General features: G+C 42.0%; 1 protein-coding gene across 4 annotated transcripts in view; it reads right to left on the bottom strand.

Annotated features, from left to right (window-relative positions):
* Positions 1-3,691: 3,691 nt before the first annotated feature.
* The window catches only part of ltbp3 (latent transforming growth factor beta binding protein 3), a 33,065-nt gene continuing 22,697 nt past the window's right edge, over positions 3,692-14,059 (bottom strand). For 3 of the 4 annotated variants that reach the window (XM_086012891.1, XM_086012890.1, XM_086012893.1), the window contains 17 exons: positions 13,361-13,492; positions 13,156-13,284; positions 12,964-13,083; positions 12,707-12,829; positions 11,914-12,036; positions 11,666-11,785; positions 10,504-10,632; positions 9,889-10,059; positions 9,102-9,182; positions 8,879-9,007; positions 8,585-8,722; positions 8,367-8,507; positions 6,491-6,619; positions 5,608-5,769; positions 5,440-5,529; positions 5,229-5,357; positions 3,692-4,361 (listed from right to left, as the gene is read on the bottom strand). In XM_086012891.1, the coding sequence (XP_085869017.1) occupies positions 4,207-4,361; positions 5,229-5,357; positions 5,440-5,529; positions 5,608-5,769; positions 6,491-6,619; positions 8,367-8,507; positions 8,585-8,722; positions 8,879-9,007; positions 9,102-9,182; positions 9,889-10,059; positions 10,504-10,632; positions 11,666-11,785; positions 11,914-12,036; positions 12,707-12,829; positions 12,964-13,083; positions 13,156-13,284; positions 13,361-13,492 (2,201 nt within the window). In that variant the 3' untranslated portion in view covers positions 3,692-4,206. The remainder of the gene's footprint in view (positions 4,362-5,228; positions 5,358-5,439; positions 5,530-5,607; positions 5,770-6,490; positions 6,620-8,366; positions 8,508-8,584; positions 8,723-8,878; positions 9,008-9,101; positions 9,183-9,888; positions 10,060-10,503; positions 10,633-11,665; positions 11,786-11,913; positions 12,037-12,706; positions 12,830-12,963; positions 13,084-13,155; positions 13,285-13,360; positions 13,493-14,059) is intronic. The other variant, XM_086012894.1, reaches the window with a different exon arrangement.

The raw sequence follows: 14,059 nt of genomic DNA on the forward strand, positions 1-14,059 counted from the left end.
GAACTCCGCCATTTGTTTCATTAACTGTTGGCTTAAAAGTAACCCAAAATGGGTGAAATCGCTCATCCAGCACTGGATCCAAAATTGACTGACCCAACGCTGGATAATTTACACCCAGCACATTGGGCTGAGGATTTGACCCAGCATGTTGGGTCAAGATTTTGATCCAACCAACATCCAATTTTTGTGTTAGTTAGCTTATTAATGCTATGACTCACACTACCAGAGAGAAATTCCTTGTGTGTTTTTACATACATGGCCAATAAAAATGATTGTAATTAGGTTAACGATTTGGAAATGTTCATAATGAACCAAACATATGTAATTGTAGCCGCTGATGACGTAGTAGTTGACCTGACACCTGGCAACGTAGGTTCATCGTTTCCCACTCAGTGATATTGCACCATGCATTACATGAAAACATAAAGGCCTCAAAGAGATAGTATAGTATAGTATAGAGAAAATATGGCACAAACAGTAACATTACAAGAACTGGATGTCCCTTCCATTGTGATGTGACATAAAGAAGGCACAGAAAATACATAAGAATATCCAACTAACTTATCATGCATTTATCGGGGAGTAAAAAACGCTGAGCAAACCGGAAAACATCCGAACTCCACACAAAAGTCGATCCTGGAATACTCTGAAATCCCAAGACGCCATTATCGTTGCCTCTCAAACATGTAAGCAGTGCAACTCACAGCACCTATTTTTGGGTCTGTGCGCATGTGGGTGCAGCTCGACCAACAAAGTGATAGTGGCGAGGATTTTATGGGATGTTGGTTCTTCTTGGGAGGGCCGAGCAGTTGGGAAAATATCATCCCATTCATTAAAAGCAATTTGTGGGAGTTGAAAAAGCCGAGCCGAGTTTCGTTGTGGATGTTTTATTGTAGGCTGAAGATTTCCAATGAGTCTTGACACTTGGCTATCAATTTGAAATATTTTATTTTATCGCTGAACACCCGACGCCTTTATATTGACAATAAGCTCTCCCACGTGACATTTTTGGGTGTTATCTTTTGCCCATGGGGCCTAAGGGGTTGTAGGCTAACCTTACACGTGGTGCCTTTGAGCAAGGCACTCAGTCACCATCCGCTCCATCGTCACTGCATAGTTGTGATGTTGTTGTGAACTAGTGATCAGGGATGTCTAACGTCCGGCCCGTAGGCTATTTGTGGCCATGCCGGTGGCATGTACTAAAAATACCATTTTAAACGGTGCATAGGAGAAAAGGACAATCCAAAGCTTTGAAAGTTGCCTAATATGTATTATTTATAATGTATTACATTATAAAATCCCCTCCAATCACGCTAATGAGTCGTTGTGAATATGTGTCAACGTTTTTAGCACACACCCAGCATGTTTACACCCCAGGGCCCAGACCCACACCCGGTGCAGGGAGCTCATCCCCAATCCACTGTGACAAAGGGAAAGAGCTGAGTGCAGAATATAAGTCTGCCACTGGCTGCCAGAGTACGTCCAGCACATTGCTTTCTGCAGATTGCAGCAGTTTGAGCTAAACCCCCCTCTGTCTGCTCTCTATAGATGGGACCCGGACGGGCGGGGTCATCTTTTGGTGCGCGCAGCAACGAGGGTGGGGTCGCGGCGGGCAGGCATGCGTTTGGCAAAGTTGGCGTGACGGTGCTTACACATGGTTGGATGTCATCTGTGCGCTTGTTTTCTCCCAGTGAAATGTGGGAGCGATATTCTCAACCTTAAAGCTGAATCATATGACTCCGGTCGAGGAGAGGGAAAGGAGGAGGGGCTCTGTGCTGCCCTTCAAGAATGACAAGAGGGTTACGAGAGGGACTACTCTGGTTGGAGCACAGAAACAGTCAACCTGCAATAAAAACTAAACCGTATTCATATGCTGTAATATGAAAACGGTATATAATCCAAGGAACACACTGTTATCTCTAAGGAGACAATTTTGCACACTTGATTTCTGTATTTCATTTAAAAGAAAAGTCAACCCCAAAATTTCCTTTACAATAATATGTTTTATGCAGCCCCACTAGCCTGAAAACGGCATCGGATGAGTATTGTTTTTTGGGGAAGATGAGTTAAGTAGTAAAATCCACTCGTCTTTGTCAATCCAAGGAGGCGGCCATTTTGTCACTTGCTTTCAACTGAAAAAGGCATCACAGTAGCTCAGGTAACAACCAATCATGGCTCAGCTTCAGAAAACAGGTGAGCCGTGATTGGTCGTTACCTGAGCCCTGAGCAGTTGTGATGTCATTTTCAGTCGAAAGCAAGTGACAAAATGGCCGCCCCCTGAGATGGCTAAAAACGGGGGGGTTTTGCTGATTAACTCATATTCCACAACCAAATAGTGCCTAGAGTGTTCATTTACTCAAGTGTAAAGACTACCAGGCATTAAATTGAAGTTTATATTAACACCCTTTATTCTTGAATGTGCAGAAATCTCCACTATTGTCCGAGCTCTGCCACAAATTGTTGAAAAAAAACACATTGAAAATTGCCCCTAAAAAGTTAATAATTGCCTATATTAATAAATTCAACCATAAATACACCAGAAACTGTGATATCAAAGCAGTTAGAAATCATTTTAGTCTCTCATTTCTACTCTACACTGGTAACGGTTGAGTTAGTGACTAGGTGGGCGGTATAGTGCGATATGACAGATAGACACCCGATGATCAACCTGACTGAAGCAGACAAGCAGGATTTCTTTCGCCATTTTACAAAGATTTAGCACTCCACAGAAGAAAAAAATGTGTTATGTTTGAAGCACTTATTGAAGGTTTGACATCATGTTGAGTAAGACGTAGGCTTTGTTTGGCAAGAGAGGTTGGCACTCGACGACTAATTTGAAGCACGGCATCTCATACAACAAAAGCTGCTATTTGTGGACATATTTTGGGATTATCTGTACCTCACTGCCATGTTGTTTTAACTTTAGAGAAAATATATTTGTAAATAGGTGCGGTTGTTTGCATAGTCATAGTCAAACTACATTAGCGACATGACTGCCCCCCTCCCCGCCCCAAACACTTTTTCCAAAGTAGCCAAGACAATGTAATGGCTTTGCGCTTGCTTTAAAAAAAAAATATAAATAAATAAAAATAAGTTTGTGGTTAACAAGAGGACTGATAAAAAGAGACAGTTCGTTTCAGGAAGTCATTTCTGGCTATGTTTATCCCCCCCCCCCAACCCCACTGCCACACAACCCACAAAACACATACTTAGGTTCAGCAGATGCAGTGCAGAGCAATCACAGGTTTACTCTCCGGGCAGTGCGACCCACTAAAATGTATTAATATCCTCTCACCACCTTTCGAGTCACCTCAAAAGGGCAGCTGCGCTATTTTCAGTTGTAATTGTTGCTCAGCCTCCATTTCTTGCCGTCATGACCTCGTTCTTATCTGCCTCAACTAGTTGCTGAAGGTCACCCTGCTGTTCCAGATTGAAATTACATAATGCTCTGACAGAATGAAACCAGGACAGCGAGGGGCTGGTGGCGACGTGAACTCCCTGAGCTCACCGGATGAGCGGCATCATCGTTGTATCTGGACCAAACGTTTCAAATCGGAGGCGGAGCTGCAAATACTCAACCGCCACTTGCGGTGAAGGAGAACGCTAGTAGTGCGACATACTGTACTTCTTAATAATCATGATGTTGATTAGGGTTAGGACAAAAGCAACAAAACCCATCTTAACAAATGTACACATTGATTGAAATAGTTTTTTTTATTATTAAATCCTTAACACATTTTCAAAATGGTTCAACGCAGCAAAACATTCTCGCCTTCCAAAAAATCAGCTACAGTTGGCAAACACTCCCACCATTCATTGCTAAGTGCATGTTTTTTTTTGTTTTTTTTTCTTAATTTCTAGCTTAACGTCTACTTAGGTGCACATGTCAAATTATACAAAAACTTCAGGTCTCTCATATTTTACATCAACAAAATTGACAAGTTTTACAGCAACTCTCAATCCACAAACTGTACAATAACACAATCAACAATCTGTGTTTGAATAACACAATTCAAAGTAGGGCAATTTAGAATTAAATAGTCATGAATGTGGACGAAGATTTAAAGAGGGATAGTGCTACGTGTAGCCTTCAGACAATGTACAAATCTCAATTGGGCTTGAGTAGAAAACAACTTAAAAAAAAAAAAAAAAAAAACACTAAAAAACAAAATCAAGATCTGAATAATTAATTACAAAAACATTTACTTAATAATGGGTTCTACGGCGGACACATTTGTTTGGCCTGCGTGTGGCCACAAAGCCTTGTTTGCAGTAGCACTTGTATGAGCCCACAGTGTTCACACAGCGAGCGTTCTCGCACAGACTACTGCGAACTCCTGGTTCTGCGCACTCGTCTATATCTGGGGGTTAAAAAAAGAAAAAAAAAAAATCACAAATAAACACTAAATGCATGTTTTCAGCAAACAGTTTCACTCAGTCGAACTCAGCGTAGCAGAAATTAAAACACAAATGTGGCTTGTGTTTACACCACAGGGTGTGTTGACTGGGCGGTGTGGTATCATGGAAGGATCACCCCAAATCCTCCAAGTACAAGCGGAAGTCAACCCAAACATCTTTTTTTTCAAGAATATGTTCCCAGCAGGGCCACTAGTTGAAACACGGCATTGTGATTAATTTTGCTTTTGTGGAATCTAAGTTAAGTAGCAAAATGCACTCGTTTTTAACCATCTCCGGGGGCGGCCATTTTGTCTTCTGTCGCCTGAAAATGACATCACAACTGCTCACAACGACCAATCACGGCTGAACTGTTTTCTGAATCTGAGCCGTGATTGGTCCTTGTGAGCAGTTGTGATGTCATTTTCATGCGACAGAAGATAAAATGGCCGCCCCCGGAGATGGCTAAAAACTAGCGGATTAACACTTATTCCACAAACGCAATATTTATCAGAATGCCCTGTTTCAACTAGTGGGCCTGCTGGCAACGTATTCTTGAAAAAAATAGGTTTGGGTTGGCTTCCGCTTTAACTTTAAAACATGAATGCCCTAAAACAAAATGGTGTCCAAAACAACTAACTTCCTTTTGTCCAAATGGTCGCCGACGAGGTGCTATATGTAATGATTGGCAAAAGCCATAAAAGCTGACTAATGTTTGTTTAAAACATGACATGATATCGCTGAGCAATCAGTGGTACTTGTAAAAATGGACATATACATTGACTCATGTTTGCATAAAAAGTAACATGCAATAATATGATAAGAGTACAAACCTATACAGCGCGTGTGGGAGTGGTCCAACCTAAATCCTTGGTTACATTCACACATGGTGCCCAGATAGGAGCGCACGCAGTGGCCATTTGCACAGCTGCATTCGTCTGAATCCTCCTCTGAACTGTCACCTGGCAGAGAACATTTTTAAAAACGTGGGACAGATGGAAAGGGAAGGAACTGTACTCTAATATTGCGGGGGTAAGGTTCAACCTGGATTATAGTTAGCAAAAGATGTCAGGATCTCCTGCTCCCCGTCCGACTCCGTCTCCAGGTGCATCTCGCACAAATGGTTGAACATCTCTGCGTACAAACAAGAAAGACCATGAGGAAAAGTCGCCGTGGTGGCGGCGTGACATCGTGCCGTTGACCTCTCCTAACCCGAATGCCTCGGCGGGCAGGTGTTGCACTCGGGCCCCCAGCCGCGGCCGTAGTGGCAGCAGCACTCCGAGTAGGTCACCAGCATGACGCTCCTTGGATCGCTGCAGATCAAACCCTCGTCCACCTGCAGGAAACACACGTCTTTGTGGGCTGCAGTGCGATCTGGGTAAAGAAAAGAGGATTTGCTCATTACCACATACAAAAGTCTTCATTCTGCATTACAGAGTGAGTACAGGAAGCTTTTTTTTTTTTGTTGTTTTTTTTGTAATGGTCCAAAATCCACAAATATAAATGCATGGCTTTCATATACCATCGAGGAATTTGAATTAAGGCTAACAGCTTTGAGTGCTAAACTCATTAACTGCCATTGACGTATTTATTTGTCTTTTTCACAGTCCAGCCATTCACTCCCACAACTTTATTTAGATTTTTTTCCCCCAATTTTTTCAAACGTTAGGGTAAAAGAGGTTTTCAAAACGTCTGGCATCACCCACTCAGCAGTTCTGCTCGTGAACGCCTCTCTAGGCCATGCAATATTCCTCCTTTAGTAAACTGCTCGCCTCCTTAGGCACACCTGCACACTCTCAAAAGTCCCAGTAGTGGTATCACAAAAGATGCCTTTTTAAAGATAATCACATTTTGAGAGATACTTTTATACTTTTAAACAACACAATCACTGATTTTTGTTACCAGATGCATTAAACATACATGATGTCAAGCAGATAATAATGATATTTAAAAAGCTTGCTGCCAATGGCCACATAGTACAGCTAATGATGCTGTGGATGAACAAATCTAAATATGGAGAAAGTTTCTTTAGGGATTATCATTATTATTCTTTTTTTTTTTTTTTACTAAACTAGCTGATACTGATTTTACCCACCGTCATAGACGCACTGTTTGAGCGCCGCACTGAAGGTGCGAGGAGGGTCACAAAAACAGTGAAAGGAGCCGGGCGTGTTCTCACACCTCCCATTCTTACAGTACGAGGGATCCTGGCACTCATTCACATCTGCAAAGGGCACCACAGACACTGGTTACAGTATGAACATCTGTTTGGGGCCAGCTAAAATTGGCACAAGTGGTGGAAACAGAAACAGTTTCAGTTGCATAAACGATACTGGCAGTATTTAGAGCAGGAATATGGAATTGCATGACATAACACAGTGGACATCGTATTACTTTGATAAGTGCATTTTAAATCAGTTTGAAATCTTTTGGTTCATCAAAATTGAGCGTTATCTTTGGAAAGGCAGATTTGTTTGAGACACCTCTGGCATCGGCTCTCATTCGATTGTGCAGGTGTAGACGAACAACTAAATTGAGACGTCAATGACAATTTAAAAAAAGTACAGTCAAGACTTCGGAGTGATGTATTTCTATTCTGCTTTTTACGTTTGGACAACCAAACTCACATTTACATCCACTTGCCCTGTCAAAAGATGATGTAAAGTTTCGCTTTCAGGTTTGGACAGCAACGACATGTCTCACAGACAAGAAGAGAAGGTTGCCAGCATGATGTGTGCACTGCCAATAAAATAGAAGGGGCAATCCCTCCAGCGGCACGGTGTTATCTCAAACATGTCAGTCATATCTGAATGCTAGCGAAAACAGAAAAATGTTACCAGGTGTCTTTGGGAAGAAATTGTAGATTGATATTGACTGTGGAAAAATAACTGCAGGGAAACGTCACCCCAGCTTGTTGCTTCCATATACAGTACATAAAACCATCGGGCCAGCCGAGCATTTATTTGACTGTTTTCTCCTGCCTAATTCGAACTAATCCTGCCTCACACCCTCCTGCGAACCGCTGCGCTAAACATCGGGTATCACAAAACGACAGGACCAAATTAAATCCATAATGAATAGCATTCTGCCTCACAAACACAAAGCTGCAAACTTGACACCTCATGCTCCGTTAGCATAAACAAAGACACGCTAGCTTTAATCCGCCTTCAATATTAGGCATGGCATTTTTTAGTATCACAAAGTAGAACGTAGCATACCTACTTTGTATGACAAGGAATTTAGCAAAAGAGCCTTTTTTTTTTTTCCAATTACGCTTTACTCGGCATTAGCTGCATTTGAACGATTCACTTTCTAAAGTTGCTGCATCGACTAGACTTGTGGAATATTCAATTAAGATTTCTAATGAATCATGAATGATTTCTGTTGTAGTACAAATGGAATTAAAGGACTGCAGTTTTCATATCAAAAGAATCACTGCCTACTCACAGTTCAGTTGTATTTAACTTTTAAGTTCAATATATTTGCATTCAATCTTTAGGTACAATTTTATTCACCTTTTATGTGCAATACATTAATTAAATGCAGTTTTTTTTTTTTACTTTATTTCATTTAAGCACAGTGTTAATGTTCAATCCGTGCATAATGTTACAGTGGCTTACAGTAAATATAATGAGGATTCAAATTTCGGTCTCATTTTTTGATGAACACTTAGGCCGACGACACTACTGTAATTTAATGTTGCTCGTGATGATGGGGCGCCAAGAAATTATTTAGGTGGTGCTTGGCGTAAAAAGTCATTTATAGTAACGCCCCCCCAAAAAAATGTTTTTTTAAATTTTTTTTTTTTTTTTTAATCAATCCATGTACAAAATGCAAATTGCTATGCAAGAAAAAAACTCGGACTAAAAACACGTTTTCATTCAAATGTAAAAAGTGAAATCAAGGGAGTAGAAAAAATTGTGTTTTCCGGGATGCTGTATTGATGCTCTCTAAGGAGGCTCCGCACTTACCGGCCTGCTCCTCAGGAGTCACACAACGGTTACGGTCGATAGCGAGGGTCCAAGGCGGCGAGCAGATGCAGTAGTAAGACCCTGGAGTGTCCACACAGAGACCGTTCTTGCAGTTGGCTAGATCCTCACACTCATTCACGTCTGCGCCAAAAAACCCCCAAAAAACACATCATCACGCTGACGTCAAAGTCTTGGAGGGACGATCGCAGCGTACTCACCGGCTACTGCCGCTATCACACATTTCTTTTTGTTGGCGTCTGGGGTCCACGGATGCTCACAGTTGCAGTAAAAGGAGCCTTCGGTGTTGACGCAATGGCCGTTTCTGCACAGAGACTCGTCGTGGCATTCATTCACATCTGACGGAGAACCACGGAAATAATGAGTCGATTAAATTTTGAGACGGCAGAAATTGAAAAAAGTTAACAGTGGCTAGTATTGCTCAGTTGTATTTGACATTTAGCATGATACATTTGCATTGAATCTTTGGGGAGAATTGTGCTTGAGACGCCTACCAATGCACTCGAGAAGGTTGCCGTCATAGTAAAAGCCCCGTTGACAGTAGCACTCGTACCCTGGCTGCGTGTTCTGACAGCGACCCTTCTTGCAGATTTCATCGGCAAAAAGAGAACACTCGTCAATATCTGTGAGGAAAGAGTGCACGAGTCTCGTAAGTAAGTAAGTAAGTGAGGATACAGACGAATGAGGAAAGTGCAACAGCGATGACGCAATAGCTACCCTGGTAGGCAGGCCGGCTATACATGAGTCCTTCGTCATAATAGAGACCTTGCCCGTGAGGACACAGGAAGTGGAATTCAGCTGGGTGAATAAGACAACAAAAGTGGAATTGACATATTCATCACAACACAATCGTCGGCTATGCCCGAAAATGCATATTGAGTTGGTGGTAGATGGCCACGTTCATACATCAGGCATCCTCCAGGAGTTTATGGTATATTATTTCCACATCACTAACGGTGTTCAACAAAACAATCTTGTTGACCGTAAGTCTGTCAGCTCAAATTAAACTTAACTGACTTTTGAAGTCAACTAAGCTCCATGTTAGACCAGATTTTACACTAAAGTCAATTTGTGAGTAAATTGAGACAAGCACATGATTAGTTCAGTATATCATCGCTGTCACGTGAAAAACACTTATCTCCATTTTTTTTTTCATTTCCTCATTTTTACATGAATGGTGTTTCCGTGCTACAGACATCGCATTAATGTGAAAACTAAAAAAAGTTTCCAAAATTGGAGATAAGTGTTTTTCACAGGACAGCGACATATATATACACTTTGTGACATTTTTCTAATGCAAATCGTGCATTTTGGTTCAGTAAAGGTTTGCAAACACGGCTGAAATGCCCTTAACATATTTGGTTCATTTTGCTGCTTGTGTGGATGGTGCACATTAGGAAAATGACGGATGCTTGAAGCGTGCATGCGGTTGGGCTTGTGTCGCAATCCCAGCAAAAGATAAATAAAGATAAATCCAAAAATACCGAGCACGTTTTGGTTGTACCTGAGTGAGAAACGGGACACGGGTAGATCTCACAGTGGTCCCCCCATCCGACCCCGATGGAGCAGCAGCACTCCTGCTTGGTGACGTTGGTGGCCAGGACGCTGTCGCAGAACACGGTGTCATCCAGGTTCAGGTAACACTCCTTCTTCTCATCTGCTACCATCTGAGGCGCTGCGAGGGGGTGGGGGGCAAACATTGTGAGAGGTCAGCATCTGACGTGTACCCAAATGACTTTGGAAGCATAATGCTGAGTCATTATCCGTATCCATTACAAAAAAAAAAAAAAACAACAAAAAAAAAAAATCAATGGTCAGACAATGATGTCATGCCATCGCTGTAAATGGATTGCGCTTTTTAAAGTCAACAGGCTGTGCTGCATTAGCCAGTATAACCGCTGATTGAGTTCTTTGTCATTTCATCTGGGAAATGGGCATGTATTCACATTCACACAAACAATTGCAGTGGGAATTTCCAGTTTTAGTCCTTAAAAGGGAGTACTTTTCTGTAATTGGTCTGACGTGATCTGATCCAGAGTCTGGGACTGGGAGGAATCAAATGTTCCGGCTGGTTAAAGCTCGTCATCAAGAAATGCAGGAGGAACGAGAAGAAGCTTACCCTCGCAGCTGTGTTTGTCCTCCGAGAGGACGTAGCCGTGATGGCAGACGCACACGTACGAGCCCGGCCTATTCTCGCAAGAGCCGTACGGCTGGCAAAGACTCCAGTCGGATGCGCATTCGTCAATGTCTGAAAAGAAAACAACGCGCCATGTCACTTTTTGATTCCAATCTAAACACCAGCTGAAAGAATGCTTTGGTAGATTAAAGTAAGAAAACACGGGGGGGAATTGGTATACTTGCTCAGACATTTTAAAAATAGGCAAACTCATGGCTTGGAAAATGACATAAAACAATGACAAATCACATTTAAGGATGTGTAAAGCAAAATATACTAATGCAATGGTACCTTGACTTATTACAAGTGCTACAAAGTACAAATATTTTCAAGTTACAAGCTGTCACTTGGTCCAATCCTTGCTTCGGAATTCTGAGCTTCTGATAAGCTGCCGCTTGAGTAAAGTGGGGTAAAAACTGAAGAGCGACAGAGGCTGATGAACTTTCAGACACAAAGACAAAATGATAACACTCGCAAGGAGCACTAGCCGTGTGGTAAACGACCAGACGTGGAGTCAGAGCACCTGACGTCACTCACTAGGTTAACCAACACTTAAAGCGGAAGTCAACCCAAACATATTTTTTTCAAGAATATGTTCCCAGGAGGCCCACGACTTGAAACACAGCATTCTGATTAATTTTGTGTTTGTGGAATATAAGTTAAGCAGCAAAATGCACTCGTTTTTAGCCATCTCTGGGGGCGTCCATTTTGTCTTCTGTCGACTGAAAATGACATCACAACTGCTCATGACCAATCACGGCTCAGATTCAGAAAACAGGTCAGCCGTGATTGGTCGTCGTGAGCAGTTGTGATGTCATTTTTAGTCGACACAAGACAAAATGGCCGCCCCCAGAGATGGCTAAAAACAAGTGCATTTAGCTACTTAACTGACATTCCACAAACACAAAATCAATCAGAATACCGTGTTTCAACTAGTGGGCCTGCTGGGAACATATTCTTGAAAAAAATATGCTTGGGTTGACTTGCAGGGTTAAAACGAACCTAAACTGGCTGGAATAGCTAACCCAGTGCAGGGTTATTTATACCCAGCGTTAATTGCTGGTGATGAGCAATAAACCGGGCGGCATCATTTGAACCGACTGACCTTGGCATCGCCGGCCCCCCACCAGCGTGTAACCCTTCTGGCACTCGCAGGTGTACGAGCCCATACTGTTGATACAGCGGCCCCTTTGACAGTTTGACGGCCGCTCGCACTCATTGATATCTGGAGGGACAACGGCAGGGTGTAAATCACGTCTCCAGATACTGAGCTAAGCAAAGTGAATGATGAACTTTTATGTACACTATAAACCATGTCAACGTAAAAAAAAAAAAAGAAATGAGGAGTAATGCCTTCGCAGTGGCTGCCTTCCTGCGTGCGCTGGTAGCCTGGGTAGCACTGACACTGGAAGGAGCCCTCGGTATTGATGCAGCGGCCGTACGCGCACAGCCTGACGTCCTCACACTCGTCGATGTCTGCGTGACAGAAGAGGAACAGGGTAGGGGTGGAAAGCTCATTTATCGTCATTAAACGATTGAATAACTATAAAGTCATATTTTATTAAGGCCATGTCAAGTCATCATCTGTGCATTACCACTTTGCTGGGAAATCTAAGATATTATTATCATTTCAGTAGTACAATTCAAAAAGTGAAACATGTACAGATTCATTAAACACATGGGAAAATGTTTTTCAGAGAGACAATATCTTTATTAACTCATTCACTGCCATTTTCAGACCCTCTTTTACTATAACGCTTGAAAAAAATGTGAAAAAAATATGAATAAGTCCCTGGGATCAAATGGCTGGACTGTGTAAAGACAAGTAAATTTGCCCATGGCAGTGAACGAGTTAAAAAAAATTTGAATAGTTGTAATAGTCCAATTCCTTGTTTCTTGTGTTTTTGTAAGCCGTCAGCTAGCGAGCGTGAAAATTTAATCATGAAATATTTCACTCTGCGTGTAATGAATATTTGTTGAATTACTGAAATAAAGTTGTCCTCAGTATTGCATACTGCAGAAGCAAAAATCGCCGCAGTCCAAAAAAAAAAAAAATACTGTACGTACGTTTTGCATTCAAGACTGGACTATGCTCCAGCAGCAACTAGCGAAACAGCGAGCCCGCCGAATCCCTCAAACGACTCACCACTGCAGCCCTTGCTGTCGACAGAGGGGAGGAAGCCCTCGTTGCAGAGGCAGCGATAAGTTCCAGGAAGGTTTTCACATCTCCCGTTAGGACAGATTCCAGGCTTCTGACACTCATTTACATCTGGTGATCACACATTCAAATGAGCTGTTAAATTATTTTTGGGGTGGGTGGTGTTGCAAATACAGATGCAAGAGAAATTCGAATTATAGAACTCAGTTGTCTTTATGTGGATTTGTCCATTTTTTTGTACTCACCATAACAGATGCCAGAGCGGGCCTCGTGACCCGGCAAGCAAGGAACGCACTCATAGGAGCCGGGCGTGTTGTCACATTGCTCATTCGGACAAGTGTCAGGACTCAAACACTCATTTATATCTAGAGGAAATCCACATCAAAAGAACTTACATCATGAATATTTGTTTTATCTTTCTTTTCCTGTCTGTTTACCTTCGCAAACAGGATGACGGTGTGACCTGCTCTTAAAGCCGCTGTGGCATTCACATTTATAAGAACCGGGCAAGTTAACGCACTGGCCTCCAGCGCCGCATATGTCCCGCTTGGAGCACTCGTTCACATCTGCCGACACAGTGAAGCAAATTCATCACCTGACAAAAAATAAATAAATGTGTGGTCGTAACTCAGCCTGACTTACCGACACACTTTAGCCTCCCGTGCTGCACCATGTGTTTGTAGCCTTGGCGACAGTGGCATTTGTAGCCGCCGTCTGTGTTGACGCAAATGCCTCTGCCCTGACCGCAAGGCTCCGACTCACATTCATTATCATCTGGACAGGAAGGAGCAATGGCCGCATGTTACTTTTGACATGCATTCACCAGACGCAACACACATATAAAGAAGATATATCCAAAATTCTGCCAAAAAGTTAAAAAAAAAAAAAAAAAAAAATCTAAATAATCTGATGAGATTAGGCAGGATTTGACGCTGGCATGGATTTCCCATGTTACATTTTCATCTGGTTTGGTATAGAGATTCATTTTGGTTTAACATCTTCTGACCTTGCACACGGCACATTTTAATGGGATTCGACGAAAATATGAAAGATATATTTTTTGGTTCTTTTTTTAAAAAAATGGGTAAACTGTAGAAAAACGCTTACATATAAAAATCAAACTCACCTCAATGACAACAAAATCTCCTTGGCAGAGGTAAAAAAAAAACAGAACAAAAAAACCCATTACCGGTACTTTAAAAGTTACGATGATGGTGTTAATCAAAACTAAGCATCATGATCTCTTTTTGTTTTTTCTGTCATTTAAAATATTATCTAATAATGCAGCTCTTGTATTGGATCTCAGTTCTCAGACGATGCAGCGTGTTCCTCATGAAATAT

This window comes from Filicampus tigris, chromosome 17, assembly GCF_054856515.1.
Source record: "Filicampus tigris isolate MCC_2025a chromosome 17, RoL_Ftig_1.0, whole genome shotgun sequence".
NCBI lineage: Eukaryota > Metazoa > Chordata > Actinopteri > Syngnathiformes > Syngnathidae > Filicampus > Filicampus tigris.